The sequence below is a fragment of the Andrena cerasifolii genome, chromosome 2 (assembly GCF_050908995.1).
Source record: "Andrena cerasifolii isolate SP2316 chromosome 2, iyAndCera1_principal, whole genome shotgun sequence".
NCBI lineage: Eukaryota > Metazoa > Arthropoda > Insecta > Hymenoptera > Andrenidae > Andrena > Andrena cerasifolii.
Genome location: NC_135119.1, coordinates 21,636,577 through 21,659,358, shown reverse-complemented (window position 1 = coordinate 21,659,358; position 22,782 = coordinate 21,636,577). Strand labels below are relative to the sequence as shown.

General features: G+C 39.2%; 1 protein-coding gene across 3 annotated transcripts; it reads left to right on the top strand.

Annotated features, from left to right (window-relative positions):
* The first annotated feature begins 1,461 nt into the window (after positions 1 to 1,461).
* LOC143366100 (RYamide receptor) lies at positions 1,462 to 22,737 on the top strand. 3 transcript variants are annotated; one of them, XM_076806880.1, is made up of 12 exons: positions 1,462 to 2,553; positions 12,407 to 12,561; positions 12,796 to 12,859; positions 13,580 to 13,648; positions 16,621 to 16,823; positions 17,215 to 17,363; positions 17,976 to 18,094; positions 18,181 to 18,485; positions 19,616 to 19,716; positions 20,031 to 20,121; positions 20,263 to 20,381; positions 21,049 to 22,737. In XM_076806880.1, exons 2-12 carry the CDS (start codon positions 12,505 to 12,507, stop codon positions 21,311 to 21,313), a joined length of 1,542 nt encoding a protein of 513 aa, XP_076662995.1. In that variant the 5' UTR covers positions 1,462 to 2,553; positions 12,407 to 12,504; the 3' UTR covers positions 21,314 to 22,737. The 3 variants fall into 3 exon arrangements, with proteins under 3 accessions (XP_076662995.1, XP_076662998.1, XP_076662996.1); XM_076806881.1 differs by lacking the exon at positions 1,462 to 2,553 and adding an exon at positions 11,278 to 12,061; XM_076806883.1 differs by lacking the exon at positions 13,580 to 13,648.
* Positions 22,738 to 22,782: the final 45 nt, after the last annotated feature.

Genomic DNA, 22,782 nt, shown 5'->3' with positions numbered 1-22,782 from the left:
CACAGAGCGTGAACTTATTTGATTTTACCATTATGAATGAAATCATTGAAATCATTCGCATTTGATAACGTTAGGAATCCGTGTGGAAATGAATTTCCAATAATTAATGCTTTACTGTTATTACGCCAATTACAGTTTATAAAGTCCCATTGCGATTTAAATCGAATGCTGTTTCGCGTACATCTTCCACTAACCCAACGTTCAAATCCGGATGAATAGAATTCTTCTGAAGACTCGAAATTGACAGGCAGCAATTAAAACTATTCCCCGATCAATACCGCGAAACAACAATAATTGTACATTCGCTCTCTGATATAGAGAAGCTATTCGTTTACCGAGTTAAATGGACTTATCGATAGCATTGGAAAACAATAACTTAGGAAACCTATAATAAATTCCCGACCCGCTATAAAACTGCACGTCTAATCATTAACTTTGTCAAATGATGCATTATGCAGAGCATGGGCTCTTAACATGCGATGAAGGAAACTAATGAAACACCTTTACAATCAATGGTAATTGTCAGCTTCATTACGCATGAGCCCCGGAGAATCGGAGTGATGTAAATTGGAAAAGTTGGAAACTCGAGTTGCCTCCGTATCCCCGTTCCTCCTACAGCTGTGTGTTTCGTACATATTTTACCATTTCAATAATCCTTGCATTATTCTCCTATTAACAAATGTTCCAAATAATAAACTATTTACCGGTGGCATATTTGCCATCCAATATAAACAGTAGATTAAATTAAACGTGCTCACAGCAGAAACATGCATCTACGTCTGACCACATAGTGGAAGTTTCTACTTACGACTCGCCCAAAGAAAACTGTTCGCAAAGCGGCCTGAAAACGAAAGCCTTGTGTTTCGTGTTCTGCCCGGGGGCAATCTTGATAGCGCACAGTTCTTTTACTCGCCAAGAAATAAAGAAAATGTATGTACTTGAAGAAAATCACGATAACTTCGGCACGAAGCAAAAGTTTCCAATCGCGTTCACTTTTAAAATCGTCGAGATTTTAACGAACAATTTAACCTGAGAGGACCTAAATTGCTTTTATCAAACTCCTATCTTTAAAAAAAAACATCGCCAACTAAAGCAACGATTTTCTTCGACGCAATGTCACTTGTCATAGACGTTTGCCGAGGGAACCCTATTTCCATACTCTTTGCGTTGAACAGTGCATTGAAGAAGCGCACAATGCGTCAAGCAGCGTGAATACGATCTATGTGCGCGCGCGATTCATAGATCGTTATTTCTAAACCGGGCACCGGGAAACGGAAGGTCTCGCGCGCGTAGAATAGGGGACGGATAAGAAAATAGCAGGGTGAAGGATCACGAGTGTTGGTTCGCGCGAACCGAAGCACGCGACAACACGAGGGTCACGGAGAGCGCAGGTTCCACGATGATCTCCTTCCACGAGGATATGCCCGCCGAAGACTCGCGCCCCACCGTCACACACCGTGAAAACCGACGGCATTTCGTCGCGAGTTCTCGGAAAGCGCGCACCTACCGAAACGCAACCAGACCGCGACAAACATTGCCCCTTGCTCAGCGTACAGGGGCACCGAGCATCCTGCGGCTCGCTTGCATCAATCAATGACAGATAACAGGAAGACCAATGGAGCCTCGTAGCTAGAGACTTTTTCGAATTGAAATTCAGCCGGAACAAAAGGGAACGGAAGTTGACTCTTCCGTTTGGTCCTTCGATAATGAATCATGGATTTAGTGGGTGCCCGGGCGCAAGATAAGAAGTCGAGGGAGCCGCGCGGTGGAATTAATTGAAAAGCTGAGGCCCCTAAAAATCGAAGAATCCATTGGTGCCCTTTGATCTAGCACACCACCTGCGATCCTCTGTCAACGTTCAAACGCCGACTAGAACTGACCTACCCGCGTTCGTTGACACCGAGTCGAGCGCTGCGCTGAGGACGTGGATATGTGCAGTGTGGCGGAGGATTAGTAACACGAACAGACGTTTTCAAAGCCGTTCAGGGAGTGCCAGAGTGTGATCGTCGTACCAGTGATCTAGATTCGTCGAAACATCGAACGCCAGAGTCCCACGAATCCTTTGCCACCTCGCCATGCTATGGAACCAGGCTCGAGCTGTCGACTCCGGTGGAATCGAAGATTCACTTTGAAACCAAGCGATGTGAATTACCTGTCCGAGGAAGGACCTTCGATATTTCTGGACATTTACGAGCTTACGTAGCGGGACAATAAGGAAACCTGCGATCTGAAGAACTTCTGTCTACCACTAACAGCTTCGAATGTTCATAGCCGGCAGATTAGCATACGATGGAATCACACATACGGCGTGCTGCGCTGGCTGCAAGCATCCCTGTGATCTCGCTGACTGTTTGAGCGCGACAGGGTGATATCAAATGACAGTGTAAACGCGTTCGATCGTGGGTTCTGTGCAAGAGCAATTGCTACTGTCACTGAAGAGGAACAAGGTCGAACTCGTAACACTGTAACCGTTTGCGCTAAAGTACAGAACTGCGGGGGACCATCGTGTAAATCCTTCGCGATTGATCGTCAAGTGGATGCTCTGCCGCTCGGGTGAGTTCTATGATGTTTAGGCACCTGACGAAAGTGTTATTTTCTCCTGAGCGTACAAATTCGATCTTGTTGCAAGTGAAATGGTATTGAACCCAATTAATCTCTAACTATAATTTGTAAAATGGTACAGACAAGCTTCTTTCACCCGACACGAAGCTGGAGACAAGGGAAAGTAAAGTTAAGCAAATTCGCTTTGAAATGAGAAAGAGAGAATGTCAAGGTAACTTCTGAATGGTTGCTTAGGATTTAGAGAAAGCATACAGGCATAATGAGAAGTCGGTGTACGTTTGATGTACCCACGATTCAAAATGAACCAGGTGGCTGCCCGAGTATCATTGTTACCGTTCCGAGCTTCCCCTCGATAGACTATTTTCGGATCGACAACACTGTTTGCTGGCTTTCCAATACCGCAACGAGTGTCCATAAAATAAAATCGTACAGGTACCTCACGAAAATAGCCTCGCGTGAATGTGATGTAACACCAACCTTGTATCGAAGTGTAAATTGATATTCGTGGACTTGAGAATTGCACTGTGATAAACCATATTTCATTCGGTTATCTCCTCTCCATTAACTATAAAAAGTGTACCTGGTCCAACCATACTCTCCTATTACTGTCAAAGTGGATATCATTCGTGATTTAGATTCTTAGCTAATTATTCCTTAACCTTGAACTCTATGGAACGATAACAGTCTTCGTATACGTTTGATTTTCTAAAACCGTCCGAGCTGAAGCACGATCGTTAGGATTAGAGCGTTCACACGGGACTATTAGCATTATCTACGTTTAGGTGCAATTAAGAGAGAACTGCCAGATCAGCTTGAACGCGAAAGGGGACAGCGGCGAATAACAGTGACAAGTAAACCCATTAACAGCGAGAGTGCCATTCGAAATTCCGATCCGTAAGCTTTCATCAGAGAATCTGTTGACGCAGCAACTGAAACGTAATCAATGACGGCGGAGGGCCCATTCCCTCACGGAGCAAAGATTGTACGGTTAAGAACAACGACAATGCTGGCACATTAATGCACGCGTTCTTCTACCAGATTAACGTAATCGCCGCGACTTATTGCACCCGTGCGCCCGAGATTGCAGTCGGCCGAGATTTGTAGAACAGTTGAAACCACGAACGGTGCAACCAGTGGAAATTAATAAGGCAGCGATACGGAGCAATATCTTTGGCTCGTTTCATCAAAATCTTGTTAGGAAACGCTCGTAGACGGGCAATCGAAGCTAAATGAATTTGTTGTTAGGGAAGTCATCTTCTGCCCTGTTACATTAACAAGTGTAATCCTGTCGACGCGAGATAGGTTTGCTGTCTAAAAATTCTCAGGGTGAAATTGGGCAGAGAAGTGCGTAAGCTTGGAGTTTGCGTGTGCCGAGTACCGAGAACACGAGTATTCACGGAGAACCCGCGTAGAACTGTTTTCCAGGCTGTATTTTTGCAAATGAAGTTGATCTCTTACACTGAAATGCAAATATACTGCTACACTGGAATTTTATAAAAAGAATTCGTTCGCTCCGAACTATATTATTCTCAGGGTAACAAAGTTTCTGCCCTTGCGACTTCTGCATGTTACTTGTTAATTTCTTTCCCTATTTCCGTTCTTTTCTTAAAGCTTGCAAAGCTACATACGTAGCCATTCATTCTGCGGGCAACATCGTACGTTACAAGTGCATTAAATGTTTTCCGTGGCACTCGTTCAATTTCTGTCTCAGACTCGCTTAACGCAATTTTGCACTCTGACGTGCCCCGTTACAGCAAATTCTCTGCAATTTATTCAAGCTCGTTATTCTTCGATAAACTGAGGACGAATTTGTCGCTCCGGTTCTGAATCCACTTCCCTTGCAAACAATAATTACAGCTACTTTGTGCGCGTGATTTAACACCGTCGATAGAGAAGTATCTTCTCCGCTATAAATAATTGGCACATGGTCGAACTTTCAGTACATTCGAGTACGCGTGCAATTTTTCGAATGCAATGGATATGAAATTTGCATTTCAATTAAACGAACGGATCTTTGGGCATTAAACAACGGTGTGAATTACTATCCGCGGTCAACAATATACACGGAGTGCCAATAAGAATGCTAATTAATGAGTACCAATTCCAATACTGTCCTTTTCTTCAAAGAACATAAATTCACATTTGTAGTCTAAACACACAATTCTAAACACATACAATTCCATCTAAAAAAAGCATTCTCCTTCTGTTCGAATCAAAGGACAGGTACCCCCATCAATTTTATTCTCTTAAAATTGTAACGCGTTGCATTTACATCGATCCAAATTTTCGGAAGAAAATAAAAATCAGGCGGACCTATAACTTTCTGGCGAGGAGTACTTTGAAATTGCAACGCTTTTAGTAATATGCAACGAAATCTACAGGATAAAGGAGTCCCGCGTCAAGCCAAAGTTAACTGTTCACAATGGGTCCGCTGTGATATAGTATATAAAAGCGAAATGCTTTTCACAGAACATTCATGGTGTGTCCAATTGACTTCACGAAGTCGCCCGAATTCAATGCAAAGTGTGAGTGAAATAAAGGTCAAGCGGTACATTTATTATACCGCCGGCTTTCTAAAATACTCGAAATCGGAATAGAATATATTTCAACCAAACTTCGCTGAGCGCGGAACTGCCATATTTTCCTACGAAAACGAGGTAAAACGGTTCCACTGTCCCCGCCCTGCCATATTTCAAATCGGAATATAGAATTTTGATAAAATTACGTCAAACTTGGATACAAGTGTCAGTTGAACTGATGCTCCAAATGCGTGACCAGTTTTATTACTTGCAATTATTATTGTTATTCCATGAAAATTCTATAATCTAATCAACTTCCGACCTTAAGACTTTCGTCCTTATTCTATGAGAAGATTTCCACTGGTTGTAGGATCTCCACTCTGGCGTTAAAGTAGATCGGATGAGGCTTCTCACGAAGACAAAGTCTTCTAACTAAGAAATCGCGTAAAAGTCGCAAGTTTCGAAAAAGTAATAGGATTCTAATTGGATCCCCCATTTATGAAGCTTGTTTCACGACTCCTCGTTGATCCTCGTAACGTCCAACTTTTGACGTACAGCGGCTCAACAGGATACGTGTACCCATTCCGAGACCTCTTCTTGACTCTTTTACGTGTTAACGCTTTTCGGCACGTATATAAATTATTTGGCAGAATTTGCAGGCGCGCAATGTTCGTCCACCGATAAGTTCGCGACAAAACGTGCTACACGAACTGTACACCGTCCAAGTTTTATCGTTCGGACAAAAAGAAAACACTGATAAAGAGACGAATGTCTTATTTCACCGTAGAATTTCAACAAATTTCTAATCCAATCCAGAGGTAGTAATCAATGAAGGAATTTACAACGCAGAACACATGTGTTCACTTCTTTAGGAATACACAGTTATTTCTAAGTCACTGTGAAAGAATTTGGACTAAATTCGAGTAAGAAGAGTTTGCAGGAATTTCTGTTAAATCGCTAGAAATCAGAATTTTCACGTTTCATGTATAATTATCATTTGTATTGAATCTTTCTTGCCAGAGTTTTAATGGAACGTGCAAAAATGGGGATTTATCGCATTTTACTTCGTGTCCGTTTACGTGCATTTCACGGCCTTCGCGTCGATTGTCCCTCGGAATATTTACAAATTAAAAATAACATGCAATCCAACGCGGTAAAATTTTCCGTTTATAAAATGCATACGCGTGGTCTTATACAAACGAACGCCGAGTTCCTCAGCGAGAGGATTCCACCAAGCAAATACAGGCACAATGAAGGGTGGAAAACTGATGGCGAAAAAACCGCGAAACTCGTTAAATCGATCTTTTTTTATAGATCTGTGCTTCAAAACCTGGAAAAAATCTGGATATCCTCGCGAGCTTCACTGAACTTGAGGAGATATCAGATTTCAATTTAAATTATACTTTTGTTTGTTCTAAGCTTAACAACTAAAACGAAATGCAGAATAAAGCTTGAATAACGAATAACTTCGCAATGTTGACAAATCCCACCGAATTTCAAAACATTCGAGATGACGTGTGTACATACGTACGTTTCAGTCGTATCAAATTCCGAAAGAAATGGGAGGAATAAAAGAGAGTAAACTCTCCTTTTGAAGAATACAAACGCTGGAGGCACGTAGTTTATAAACCTGCCGCGATGACGAATATGAACCAGCAATATTTTCGCGTTCTTCATATTCTAAATCAACATGATTCATGAAATAGCGTCCCAAAATATACACTCCAAAGGGCTTAATAATTAATATTATTACCCCTCCTACTCCATCAGCTGAACGTACAGAAGCTCGATTCAAATTTATAAAAGACCTTCTTCCCTGGCCAATTAAATAAAAAATAAAAAATCTCGACAAAGAAATATCCATTTCGATAAATTTTCATATATGCTCCATTTGCTTAGACATATTGCGGTGTATTACAAATATCCAAATTTTATCGAGATAAATGTATAAACCTTGTATTGAAATTTCATTTCATCAGAGCTACCACAAACGAGAGCTTTGGCTGCCAGTTCATCCCCTTTGAAAAAAAACTTTAATAACGATCTGTAGGAATGGTGGTTGGCGTATGTATTGCCGCTGGTTTCGCACTAACGACTACATATTTATTTATCGAACCAGCGTTATATGAGTGCCTCGTTCCCCTGGCCAACTTTAATTTATATTCAAATTTCACCAGCCCTCTAAACCACAAATTCTGCCCGGTACAAAAAAACTGTAGTAACGTTGGACAAATTAAACGGACCCTCGGCGAAAAAAAAAGAGCAATAAGGCGAAGCATCGTAGAAAAACGAGGCTGTTTGACATGGGCGCTACCTTTAATTAAGTTTGACCACGGGTGGTATAAAATTCTTTACCCTCCCCAAACTCTGCACAGGGTCGTGAAAATTTTATGCGAGGGTGGCCAGTTAGATCATTGACGCATGACCGCGTTTAGGGAACGGTTCATGTTCAAATGAGCTATTGGATCTTATTTCAGCCGATCATGGGAGCTGTTACTTGTTGACGTCGCGTGCCCGGTTGCCCGGCACAACTTCAAGCCATTGAATGTGGTATTGTTCGATCATTTTTGGCCAATATCAAACAATACCGCGGACAATGAAACATTCAATTGCTTGAAGTTGTTTCGGGTAGCCGGGTCAAAAAGTAGCAGCTCTTAAAAACAGTGTAGATTCACCCTTTAGCCGTGGCGCTTTGTAAATATAGATTGTCTGTTGAAATCCAAATACCGACACTGAGTCAGCTCCAAAGCGAGGACACTGCCAGTTCGCGTTTGCCGTTAACGATCCTCTATTCATTTTACGATCCTCCCGAAACTAAACATAGAAATATATACGTTTCTGCGGATTGGAAATTGCCAATTGAAAAACTGCTTTCCACTACGAAAGTAACTACCCTTCGGCTCCCTTAAAATCGTCAACCGATAGAGTGCTCTTTCGCTGCGAAGTAGCCAGCACGCCCAGGTAAATCGAATACTTTCGCCACTTAAAGGCTCTCCCTCTTTTCTTACTCCTTCGTGGCCCGCTCGGACAAGACGTCTAGCGTATTAAAGTCGCCTCTGCATGTTGGTATTACGTCAGCCGAATAGCATAATCACGTTAGCAAGCACAAAGTGCATATTGTGCCGAGGAAGCATGGCAGTAACAAGGTACTGTCAGGGCGTCTCTCATGACCATGGTGCTAGAACGCCGTAACGCTATGGACCTGTCCTATGAACCTAGCTTCCTATCATTTGCCCCGCGCTGGCCACGCTCTCGTGTCGCCATCGTCTGGCACGGAACGATTGCGTGTCTTTTATCACAACAAGCATTCCCGTGGATTTTTCAACATGTCCGTGGCACACATTTTCGAGGAATTTCATTATTGTGGTCAAACGTACCTATAGATGGAGTCTCGATGATCCGTAATAAGCGGCCGCTCGGACTAAACAGACAACGTGTGCTAAAAGGTCCGTGCCTGGAGAGAATTTGACACGGGAGGAAGTGCTTCGATACACAGAATGCCAGCTCGCTCAGATTCAACTGATAATAAAGGTTCGTATAGTTTTTAGTTGCGGAGTTCCTTCCTCGACCTAAGGCTATATAAATCATCTGTCTATCTCTTTCCGTTTGCGAGTAGCAGCGGCGAAAGGGGGTTGCACTTTTCCGTGGCGTTTGATTCTCGAATTTACCCCCTGTACCCGTTGCGTATCTGCTGCGGGGAAATACGTGGTTCTAAGTCAAGACGTATCTATGAGAGGAACGGATGGCTGACGTTAGGTTAATCGGAAAAATTGTCCCGTGAATCCGGTGTTAGAGGTGAAATCAGTGATTCCCAGTTGAAGCAATCTAGCAGAGAGTACAAAAGCTCTGTACGTAAACGTGTATGCTTGGAAGTGCAACAAGGCCATTGTATAAATTGCTTTGACGTTAAAGAGATTTTATCGAGGCAGCTTTCCGTTCACGTTCGTACACCTCAATGTGAAAAGTCACTGAAAGATTCATTTTCTGATGCCCCGTTGAATGATAATGCAGCACAGTTCCGAGGGAACTGTTTCCTTCTAAGCAGAACACTGTTCGTACAATTTTTCTGAGTGCTTCCGCAGCATTTCGTCACCGCAACTTCATATTACAGAAGTGATGTTAAAGTATAGGTGTCATTCGTTTTGAGTAAAGCTGGTCGGCTCGCGAAACGATTTCTCGAAACGGCTGATAACAGAAAGTTCCTTCTCCCGTGTCTTGTGCGCACTTAAGAAAGTTCCGTCGCGATTCTCTAATATATGTGCTCGAGTTGAAATAAGACCTGAAGAATCGGCTCGGGTACCGATAAAGAATGCAATCCGGGAAACTCGGCTCGCCAATCGCCTGGCTGCCAAGAAATATGCAAAGAGCTACACGCTTTCGCAGTAAAAGACAAATGCGAACGAGAGGTGACGCGCCTTCCATTTAAATTTCCCGTCCCCACGCACGAAAGCCATCTCAGAAAATCAAGTTACATTGCTACAGGCATTTTGACTTTATACACTCATGGAGCAGAGATTGCGTCCTCAGAATACTGCATCTCTGCGCGGCGTTCCGTTGCTCTTTCTTCGAGAGAAATATGAACTTCAGCGTTATATCTTGATCTACGTACTCGGTCTAGGAAAAGGCTGGAAGTAACACGAAACAGCTTTTTCTACGGTTTGTGGAGCCACTCTCAATAATGGGCTGATAAGTAAGGAACAATTTGAAGGTAAGTATATTCGATGTTAAACAGTTCGATTATATAGCTGGATAAAGTTTGACTGGTATAACCTACGCTCGGTGATATAGTCTACTTGTTAATGAGGATTTAACGGGCACAAATTACTAATCACATATTAAATGACGTGGGCATATTTCACTAACTCCGTTAATCACGGAAATTAGTTCCGCTGAAATTATACGTTTTAATTGATTATTAAACATTCCGCGAACAACTTCAACAGTTTATCGATTTACAACAGTGATTCCCAACCGGTCGCGACCCCCACGCGGGTCGCGAAGTGTTTTTTGGGAGGTCGTCACGTTTTTTTTTTCAATATTATTAAGTTAGAATTATATTCTGAAATACCTACTTTTAATACCTATGTTTTCTTCAACTTATTAAATTTACCTTACCTTACATGGAGGGTTGCAAGTTATTTGAATTAATAAAAGGGGATCGCGACTCAAAAAATGTTGGTAAACACTAATCTACAAAGTCAAATATAACTGCTGCGGCACTAGGAATTCTTAAAAGTCCTTACTAATATATAAAAGTGAAACGTTGTTTGCTTGCTTGTACTTCTTTCACGCCTGAATGGCTGAACGATTTTCATTGAAATTTTGCATGTACATTACATACATCTTAGATTAGATTATTGGCTATTTTCTTAGACTTTTTTATTTTGGAAACATCACAAATAATTCCCGGGCGAAATCGGTAACTCAGTTAATATAGAATGAAAGTTGAGTTTAGGTATCGATGGATATTCAATTTTTGTTGAAGGGGCAAAATTGCTTGGAATACCTACGATATTTTAAAAAGTTCGATTCCGTTATTCAAACAAAATGAATCAAAAGCGGCGCTTTTGGTCGTAGAACAGTTTACGGAATCCAAGTTGAAATTGTAATAGCGGTTACAAAGGGATTCCCCGTTCCACAATGAAAACGATATCATCATATATCAAATCTACCCTGAAGCACCAATTTCTCTGGTAATTCGAACCATACGCAATATAGATCATGCACTGAACATTTGATTATTGCTAACGTATACGAATAGGACGACAGAACTTGCATACAAGCATGCACCTGCATACGTAATGCATCGTTAACGTGAACCTTATGTGCATAACGTGGCTCGTGGATAAGACGAAGTTCACGTTCTGTCCCTTTCAGCAGATTTCAATGAAAAGTGAATATTCAAAGCGTGAAAAATATTTTAAACGAATTTAAATGCCATTTGCTTTCCGGAGCAGATTGAATGAACCAGAGAATTATATTTCGCTTGTTGAAAAAAATGACAATTTTCTGAAAAAAAGCGCGAATCATTCAAAGCATCGATGTAAAATCATAATCCAGTGACATTGCAGTGAAAATACAGTTATTTATCTAGTAACCGTAGTGAGAATCTACAATATAGGAAAGCTGCGTCTCGAAATTCAGGTGCCTCGGTTTAATTATATAGGTAACCATATTATGCGAAAGTATTCTACATTTTCGCTTACAATATATGCGAAACATGCAACTGTCAATTACCGTCAAAACCAATTCCGTTCAATTAACCGACAGAGCGTTTCCAGTGAAAAACGATCGTGTTGTATTTGGAAGAATGCATGCACTCTATCGAATTCCAACTAAAATTTAATTGGCTTGTAGTTGCTTAATGATTCTCGTGTACCTTATTCACACGTTTGCTTCAGAACTGTAACAAACCATTCATTTTACGACCACATAGTAAAATACGGGGTTTTCGTGCTGAAACACTCGTTACGCGTTAATTATTGCAGATCTATTGTGGAGAACACGTATCGAGACCCTGTATGGTACTGGAGAATAAATAAAAATCCTTCGTTCCTTTCAAATCAATTCCCAGTTAACATTTACGAACATAGCTATGCTGAAACATTTTACAACGTTGCTATGAATTATTTGCACATCCGCTTCCACTAAACTATTTCGATTAAGGCCCTTATATCTGCGATAATAAAAACGCTTCGGTCGAAATTATTGCTTCGCGTCTAAATGCCGCACACTCAAATCTGTATCAAACACGCGGAAACACAACGAAACGCAGCTTCCAACTAATAGTTATTCAATACCGATAAAAACGTTCAAAGGACCAGAGCCTTTTAATATTCATTGCACTTTTTTTTCTGGCAAAAAGTTTGGCACTAGAAGCATAGGAAAGGGGGAAAGGTATCTGCATTGCAAGCTTCAACCGCTGTACGGGTAATAATAAACTCTCTATCGGAATGCATGCAGCTGCACTTCCATTACTTGTAAGTACATATTTGCATTTTTTATGCAAGCACTATGATAAGGACTAGCTGAGTACGGAAGAGGGGTAGCTAACGAACGAAACGTATGCGTGCGGGGGTTCTTCCCAGAGATTTTTGCGTCTCTAGCGGAGTAACCTACTTTTCGAATCCTATGATAATGAAATTAGTGAAGTACACGAATTGGCTCAATTAAAGCGTTGCTGTTGAAATGGCGAAAAACGAACAGAACGCTTGTCCCTGGTCGTTGTGTTCCACCTAAATCCTCTCTTCTCTCATTAAATTCTACGAGCCTTTTTAGATTCTAGCAAGATCGTCCCTTTGTATCACTGTACGCACTTTTTCTAGATGAAATAGAAAGGACAACGAGAACTGCTGTTCGGCGATAGCAACACTGGACGCCTACGTAGAAGCGAATCCATGCAAGGAAACAAATTGTCTGAATCATGGGTAATTTGATAAACTCTGTTGACAATGAAAGTGGGGTCTACGAAGAAGGCAAGGTAAAATCCGATGAATAAGTCATGCCATCGACGGTCTTCGCTTTTTTTACCGTAATTTATCCACGACGATACTTGCTGCACCTTTATTTATACAATACGTAAATCTTGAATAATATTTTGAAAATATAGTAAAATATTTCATTGTCACGTAATTCCATTAATGAAACTACTAGTTTTACGGAAATTATACGTTTACCAAAGTGGATAACCGATAATAAAAACGACTTATTGCAGATGGGCCCTTTGGATATAAACAGTTTATTCCTCGACGGAAATTATTCCTGGTACGACGACATCGGTATGCATTAGATTGTTAGCAATGAAACTGTTATTACGAAACCTTATCAATAATTTATTTGTCAAAGTTTAAGGTATTGGGACTTTGGCTAATATTATTAGTTTCCATTGAAACCATGTGTTATATTCTAGTACATTTATCATCCATTGTTTACCATACTAACAAAACTGTCATAATGGTATGAAACCAGAATATTGAGGGAGGAAGATAAATTACCTATTGTCACGAATGACTTCAAACCAGTTCAGATTAAACGAGTATAATTTGTAATTATCGCGAATGAAATCAATTTTGCTTTTGAATCGCTTTAATTGAAATATTTTTTTTATATAATCAAACGTCATCGCACGATACATTAACACTGTAATTACAAGCACCCATGTAAAACCCGAATTTAGTAACAATACTATTTCCTTTGACTACCATTACTCGAATGTTCATGTAAATCAGTGGTACAGAGCATAAAATTTTCATCGTACCAACTCGAGGATCATTCTGAATAAAATCACGACTGTATATAGGTACATATGTAAAGGATGATTCTTATTAGCTCTCTAGGAATTCGACGCTCAAGAGTCAATCATGCAGAGCATTCAAATCCGAGACGCTGCGATCTCGTTACACTCAATAGAACGCAGTTACTCTATCGAGACAATGTTGGAGCGTGGTTGAGCTTGAGCGTCCCATAAACAAATGTATATCCGTAATTTAAACTTATAGGGTGGTTATCCACAGAGTGGTTTAATTATAGTGATATTGACCTTCCCGACATACACGATCATGCAACAGGTAAGTTCAATACTTTTATTTTTTACATTATGTTTGACTGAAACAGGCCCCTTTTCAAATTAAAAGACTTTTTGTGCATTTCTCGTTCTTTGAAAGTCACATTATTTGAATTCCCCCCTTGGCATAGTAAATTGTCTAAATTTCGTGTACATGCTTCGGTGCTTTCGGCAAAGGTAATAACGCTTTCTGAACGAACTAAATTCTCTTCAAAATATTCGCCTGTTACTTTGTTTCACTAACTTTTCTTCGTTTTCAACTAACAATAGGGCTATCATTGCTAAATCCACACGGAGAAGTTTTTAAATACGGTTGTACTTTTAAATATAAAACGAGAACGCAATGAACTGTGCACGTCAATATTCGTCAACTATTCGTCAAATAGTTGTACGTACTAATGTGCTCGGCATACGAGCGTGAGCGTCACTTGAGCATCGCGTCTCATGAGCGCTAATGGGAATCAACCTAATTCAGTTGGATAAGAACTTGGAGAACGACTGAACCGGTAGGAATAAAACACATTAGACGGGAATAGTCTTCGAAGGCAATGCATTATCCGCGCTGTTACTCAAATTAAGGGGTTATGCCTACCTGCAAGGTCTGAAAACGCAAGTATATTCGGGATTTTTTTTCTTCAATTTGAAGACTTTTATTTAAATTAACGGTAGTATATTCGAAAGTATATATTTTAAAGTTCTTGTAGTTTTTTTTGCAATGCGATAACTAAATAAATAAAGGAATTATAAGCGATCTCCCGACAGCGCTTTTTTTATTACAGTGATCACTACAGCTACGACCTGGTTCATCAGAAATCAAAAATTCGACCAAATTTAGTCAGTATATTAGATTAGCTTGTTCTTAATCGTGGGTTTTTCATTTCCGTTGGGTAGTTGTTATTTTACAGATGGAAAATGAAACAGGAGCGCGATTCTGTGGTGAAAATCGATACTTTTGCTATGAGAAGTTGCCATTTTGTAGCAAATTAATATCTTGGGTTAATAAACGATTAAGGACAAGATAATCCAATATACTAACTAAATTCCCGCGAATTTTTTATTTCAGATGAACCAGGTCAGAATTAAAATGATCACCGCAAACTACTGACAAAAAAATCGCTGCCGAGAGATCGCTAATATTTTTTTTTATTTATGTATATTTTCCATCGCAAAAATTACCACAAGTAGTTTAACATGTACACTTTCGAATACACGAAGGTTTATTAAAAAAAAAAGTCTTCGAGTGTTTTAAAAAAAATCCCGAAAATACTTGTGTTCTCAGACCTTGCAGGTAGGCATAACCCCTTAAATGCATATTTTACAACTGCATTCTTCGCTTCGTTTTATAACTTCCCTTTTCCGCGAGCTATTAACGTTCTATGTTCTATTGAAATTTCATTCGTTCGCGTTTACAATACCAATTTACGAAGCCTGCAAGGGTGTACTATAGGTCTGAAGTAGCATCAACGTAGATAGATGGACAATGTCCTTTTAGCGGACTCCTTTAACTGTAGATATCGTAATTTCGTCCTAAAGCTTTCTCCGGAAAGCTAGGATTCTCCAATAAAGTACCAATCTAAATTCCTTCGTGTGCGTGTACCCTTTCGTTGCTGTTAAGAGTAACAAATCCAGCATTCTGATAAACGAGACTCACTGCCATTGTCATATATAACTGGCTACACATATACGTCGTACTTCAGGATTACTGAGTTCAGCTTTATTTGAACAACTCTGTGCTGCAACCTAGATTCCTGTTGTATAACACTCGTGACACAGCTTAAAAATATACCAAACCCTCGTACTTTCCAGTAACACGAAAATGTGCAACGTCGCCCTTGCGTATCGTAAGACCGGAAGGCTTGGGTCAGCGTCTTCGCGACAAAAATTTATGTAGTCTCTGAATTATATGCGACAAGGGGACAGGTGCTTCCTGCTACGTGCGTTCCATCCGTTTTGTTTGTAGTTAATTAATTTAGTTGAAGCGACATAACGGATAAGGGCGAATTCATAATGAATTTGCTTTTGCCCTACTTTAAACTCGAAATGGCATGCAAAAGAACAACTGGGTATTATCAGAAAAACAACACGAATTTATGAAGGCAAATCTGTTTTATTTTAAACAAACTTCAACTTTCTGATCAGCTGCTTTCTGTTATTATTAATTCTTTCAATTTCGAAACGTTCACCGCAGAGATCGATTCACGCGCGAATGTATGTTCAATAGTATATTCATAATATAGTGTTGCTAAATAAATTAATTTAGAATTTCGACCGTAAAGAATTTTTAAAAGTTAAAAGTAAATGTTTTATATTTTTAAGAGATTAAATAAAAGCTATTGTGGAAATTTTAAGATTAAACTCTCCAACGTACGTTCGCACGTTTAACACGAGCCAAATTTATTAAAGCAGACGCAGTTTTCTTCCTGATTTAATTATTTTCCTTGATAATGGTCGCAATACTGACCGAAACGTTGGAAATTTAATCTTAAAATTTGCACAATAGCTTTTATTTAATCTCTTAGAAACAGACCGAACCGGTGCGCCGATAACATTTGCTTTTAAGTTTTAATAGTGTCGCTACATTATGAACGTAATGAGCTTCTTTGAAGGTACACACTATGCACCGCAAGTCAGTAATCCTGCATAAAAGCATTGCGGGTAATGTATGCGTTACAACGTTGCGGTGTAAATGCAATTGGCCTGCGTAACTAATGAAAGTAAAGCGATACACGATATTACAGATGAATTGCTGCAAAACACCTGATTTGTCTTGACAAATTCTTTTCGTCCAACAGCTTCGACTTACTGTTATATGTACACAAATTCGACTTCTACATCATCGATACATTTCATTCTCACCAAGTTTCATCTCAGCTGATCCTCTTTGTATTCCTAACGCATTGCTCCAGCAACGTGTGAATGTGTATGCGTGCTTAATCTACCATAATTTCTTCTTGGTGGTATTTTCCCATTTTTCAGAACACACGTACGAAGTGCCAACGTTATATCTCGTGATACTCAGCATATTATACGGAAGCATATCGTTCCTGGCGGTAGTGGGAAATTCTCTAGTGATTTGGATAATAGCCAGCTCCAGGCACATGCAGAATGTAACGAACATTTTCATAGCGAACCTAGCGTTAGCGGACATCGTTATAGGCTTGTTCTCGATTCCATTCCAGGTAAGGCATTTGCTTGCACTCAACGTGAATCTCATTAATCGCAGAGTAATAGGTGTTGAAATGCAAGGGTGTATTCCATGCATATTCACCAATTTTTCTGGATCTTCGATAATTAAACTGCTCGTTGAAGAAAAGGGAATTTTCCTTGGAAACGAGGCTTTCCTAAGACGAGGCCATGGGCGTCCACAGGCTTGAGAAGAAATCACTTATTGTTAAAAATTAATCTCTATTAAGTTTATACTAAAAAGAAGTGAATATTCTTAAATTTTAATTTTTTAATTAAATTGGCGCTACAAAATGGGCTCAAACGAGCAACCAATCGTCGTCTGTCAAATTGACCGTTTCTCAAAGTTGCCCCCACCCCGTATCTACTTATTACTTTCTTCTCTAGTTCCAAGCGGCTGTACTTCAAAGATGGGACCTGCCCAATTTCATGTGCGCACTTTGTCCTTTCGTGCAAGCTCTGTCCGTCAGCGTTTCCATATTCACGCTGACAGCGGTCGCAATCGATCGGCATCGAGCGATCTTGAAACCACTTAGGTACGTTGAATAATTAATTTCCGATCTATTGATCCTCTTTATCATTCCAGTTCATCACAGATATTGTGCTTTTTAATCCTTTTATTACAATCAGTTCCTACGTCTAGTAAGTTCCGAGCATATTTTCTCTTTTAAAAAGCAACCATTGTCGTTCATACGCGACAAGAGTGGACCAACTTCCAAAGTGTACATATTTCCCAACTTTCTCTTTATCGGACTACAAGCGATGATCTTTCGATTCTTTGCCAAGAACTTGCGAAAAATTATCATCGCGAAACTCTGAAACTAGAGAAACTGTCGTGCTGTGCCTCTCTCGTTGCTTGCGAGCGACACGTGGTTCGTGATTAGGGAATTCAATCCCGGGATCCCGGCTGTTTTTTGGATTCCAATTTTTATATTTTTCAGTTGTTCACGAAGTAATTTACGTTTTTAAAAAATCTCGAAATTCTCAGAATAAGTTATAACTTGATACATCAAATCCCGGGAATTTTAGAACCCAAAAAACAGCCGGGATCCCGATATTACCATCCCGGGATTGAATTCCCTATTCGTGATTCATTGTACCTTCTCTTGCGACGATATGCTGAGTAAATACATGCCCGTTATAAATAGTGCAACGCCAAGCAAATCAACTGCCAAAATTACCATCGCTGGAATTTGGTTGCTCGCGGGTATTTTGTCCACACCGATGGCTATCGCGTTCGAAGTCACTGTGATACTACATCATGATGGTAAGCGTCGCACGTTAATCGCTCTTGTTTCTCAGTTGCCGTTTAAATTGATATAATAAAATTAAATTATGTAACATCCATTGCAGCCATCGGCCTCTACAAATATTCTGCCACAAACGAGGTGAACGTCCAATCCAGTTCTGCTTACCCTTCCTTAGACTCTGAACTCCCATTTAGCACAAATTATACCAAACCGTTCTGCTCTACCAAGAATCTCTCCGACACCTCGATGCTAATTTATAGAGGATTATTGGTGATCCTGCAATATGTGATCCCGCTTACAATTATTACGTGCGCCTATGCAAGAATGGTACTGAAACTGTGGGGCAACAAAGCGCCAGGGAATGCGGAGGATTCTCGAGACGCGACATTGATGAAGAACAAAATGAGGGTACGAACGAATACTATCCGGCAATGTTTCAGTCAGCTTAGTATCGGTTTTCGTGTAGCACTTTTCTACAGTAAGGTTAAGGCGCGGGTTACGTTCTTGCTGGATTTCTTTTGTGTTTTCCTTAACCCGAATGTTATAAATATTTATAAAGTTTGGAGGTGCTAACTTCCAGGCTACGCGAAGGAATGCATAACGTGTTTTTTCGCGCGTTGCGCGATAGAGAAATTACGAGCGTCACGAATTGTAGAGGAAGTGCAGCGTATTTGGAATACTGTTGGTACTTTGGTATACCGAAGTGTCTATTAAACTACTAACGCTATTTAATTTGTAACACCGTAGATAATAGGGGCTAGTGACCTGTTAACGAATCACATTTGTGGATGAACTGCCATTTTGACATTTTCGACTTAATCTGCAGAGTAAGGAAACGTCATTCTGCAAAACTTTTTCAGCAAGTATACAATCGTTCCAATCATGGTTAAACGATGCCAAAACTTTAGAGTTAAACACTTAATCTACTTATTTACATGTTCTTCTATGGTTCCGTGTCAGTTTTGCGATAATTTCGAGAATACAAAGCGTGACATGAAATTTTAGGTTTCAATGCCGTGTTGCTAATTCGGAATACCGAAGGTGAAGGTAATTTGGAATATTCCAAAGCTTAGCGATGCTTTAGTTTCACGCGAAACGGCTATCGCCGCGTCGATTTCGGCCAGAGCTGTCCATTTATATTTACCTAAGATTATTATATTGTGATTTTTGAGCCTGATTGCATCATAAAAGAAAATAATCTTATAAAGTGAAGATAAATTAAACTACCGGTATTATAAATTACCTGCATCTTAACGAAATCGATACTTCCTGTCATTTTTCATTTAGACCAAAGTTTCAGCTACTTTTTGTTTTTTATTATTACTGAGAGTTTGAAATATGAAGGTTTATTAGTTTCCCTATTATATTATGCAGTTTTATTTGTTCCCATCCTCTGCCGTAATTGTTTATTCGTCTTAAACAAACTGGTATTTCAAATATACTGCACTTCCTCTAATAATGCTAAATCGATGTAGAAACGAGCTGTTTCTTCCCCGTCGATATCCATTATTTAACCGAATTGTTAATTACGGTTTCAGGTGATAAAAATGTTCATCATTGTCGTGGCCCTTTTTACACTTTGCTGGCTGCCCCTTCAAACGTATCACATTTTGCGGTACATCTATCCAGATATTGACAAGTAAGTAGTTTACTCGCGTTCGGTAAAGTGTTTTTCTTGGAAACCACGGTCGGGAAATTGAAGCAGCAAATGCTTCTACAATTACCATTCGAAGGGGGCTAATAAGGGCCAAATAAGGGGCTTCGTAAAAAGGAAAGGAAACTGGAATTTATTCTTTAAATAAATCTTTATAACCACCCTAATGAATTTCATTGAATTTGCATTAAAAATATTTTTATCCGTTGGGAAACTTACGTGTTGCCGGTCCTCCTTTACTAACTTGCTTAGAATACATTATATGTATTACAATAAGTCATAAAGAAATAACATTTCAGATACAAATATATCAACTACATTTGGTTTTTTTGCGACTGGTTAGCCATGTCGAACAGTTGCTACAATCCATTCATCTACGGAATATACAACGTATGTACCAGCGAATATGATTAATCACATTTAAAACTGATGAAAGTTAAAGCTATAGTCGCGACACTTAATCACCATTTCCTATCCAAAACGCTGCGCGGAGTAAAAAACTGCATTAATCAACGGGACCCACTTTTTCAGGGGAAGTTCAGAAGAGAGTTTCAGCAAAGATGTCCATTTAAATCGCGAAAATGGTCGGGCAGTCCGCCAAACGATAATACTGAAGCAGATAAGACGAAAAGTACTCGAACGTCTATTAGGTATGTCCATCACTCTAGTGGAAATAATAACTTTCTGCAAATTTGCCGGAATTTTGAATGGTGGTGATAGCTACTCAATGATCCTAAGCAGCCACTTGATTTTGCCCTGACTATACATAGCATATATGTAGAACGATCCTCACAGCGCTGGTTTTTAACCCTTCTTACAAGGAGACTATTTTAGGTGTCCGCCTCCGATCATTTTGATTTTTGGATATGTTATAGAGGGCCGAAAAATAAGAAATACGTGTTTTTTTATTTTTCCCCGTTTTCATATTTGAGGGGTGAAAACTGCGTTGAAAGTTAGGGTTGAAAAATCATTTTTGTGGAATATCTCGAGAACTATTAGAGATAGGGGAATAGTGTCAATGGACGAATTTTGTGCCTTTGAATGCGAAATATGACTGACTCACCAGATTTTCAAAAATCCACAAAAATGATTTTTCAACCCTAACTTTGAACGCAGTTTTCACCCCCCAAATATGAAAACGGGGAAAAATAAAAAAAACACGTGTTTCTTATTTTTCGGTCCTCTATAACATATCCAAAAATCAAAGTGATCGGAGGCGGACACCTAAAATACTCTCCTTGAAGAAAGAGGAAGAGATAAACGCATTCGTAGAATAAATGAGGATGATGTAATAACATGCAACTTGAAATCTCATAGATACGAATGGAAACGGACAATCTCTGGCGGTTACCCGGCAGTCTCGTCGTTTTACAAAGGTGTAGTAACGAGAGGATCAACTCGCTCATTCATCGACGAGGATCAAGCGAGTGTACGAAGCAAGAAAGAAGCTGGCCATTACATTCGCAGTGGGCAGAAAACTAATTGCTCCATATCGTCGAACAAAAGCGAGGAGTTGTACGTTTTCTCACCGGGAAAACGCAGACACACTAAAGATCCTAACGCAGAAGAGTTGTGCCTGTAGCGCCAAATAGATAGACGAATTAATAGTTGACTTAGCTAACATCAATGACAAGGGAACTTGCATTCTGCTCAATGTGCAAAGTTTGTGCACAGTTTTAACGAGTTTACAGGTAAAGCAATGAGCGAATATACAAAATACATATATTAGGAAAGTAATGTATCAAGATTTTATTATTAATTTGCATTTATTATTTTAATAACATGTACCTACATATCTGTGTATACACGAATTTCCTTTGCATTTTTTAAATAAATTACAATATAGTTCCACTTGAAGTGGTTAAAAATTTTGTGTATGTGGACTATTTTATATTCAATAACAAAATGACCAACAATCTGTTTTCCGTGGATTACCAATGGTAGAGTCCATGGAGGTACTCAATTGCAAGAAAAATGCAGCAAAGAATACAATTACCTCAGTTCTTGTGAATGCTTTCATTGAAAAGACAGTTATTGAGCTCGCAATGAGGAATGAAATTCCAAGATATATGTATGTAGGGCTGTGAAATTTTTGTTAGAATAATCTTGTTTTACCAGCACACAAATTTTGTCTGCATTAAATGTTATAAGTTTAATTTGTTGTAACAAAGAGATTTCAGTACAGAAGAAATATAAACTCGAAGTGTATTAAATGGTTGAAGAATTATTTGAGGCTCAAAACCGATACCCCATTTGTCTGTTTTGTTATACCTACATAAAATTGGAAATATAAGTGCTATAAAGTGAAGTACAAAGAAATTCAAAGTTACTTATGAATTTCAAATGAAATTAAATCTACCAGTAACAATACATATTATAGTCCCCTATTCGCTATCCTTGTAATTGTAAAGAAAATATTGTTATTATAGAAAAGAATAGGTATTTTAGTGTCCTATAAATGTATTTACACATGAGCGAACGATGTCTTATACATATTCTTGTGTATATCGCAATCACCTATGTTTGTATACACGTCTTATATGGAATTATAAGAAACAGGGTAACGCAGACATTGATGTATGAACTTAATCCTTGAAATGACCATGAACGGGACGTAAATGATGCATAAAAGACACAATACCATTTAGACGTAAGAAATATAAATTATGAACTTGGCATAATTTATAGCGTTAAGGCCACGAGGAGATCTAGTCAATAAGTCGATGTCTGTTAAAGTATAGATGATTATATAAAGAATTTGTAACACTACCATTTTGTGCAAATGGACCATACTATTCTAATATAAAAAATAAAGAATACACAATTACGCATCTGTACATAATTGATATTTAGTTATCATACAGGTATAAAATTTCGTTTTAAAATAGCTAACAAAGATATGATGAAATAAAGATTGTTAAGAGTGACTGGAAGACTCCATTTTTTAAGTAAACAATGAATTTCTCTGTTAAAAAATGTGATTAATAATAAAGACCTACAGCGATACGAGCATTTTATCACTTCATTCCTAATGTATACCCACGTTACTCT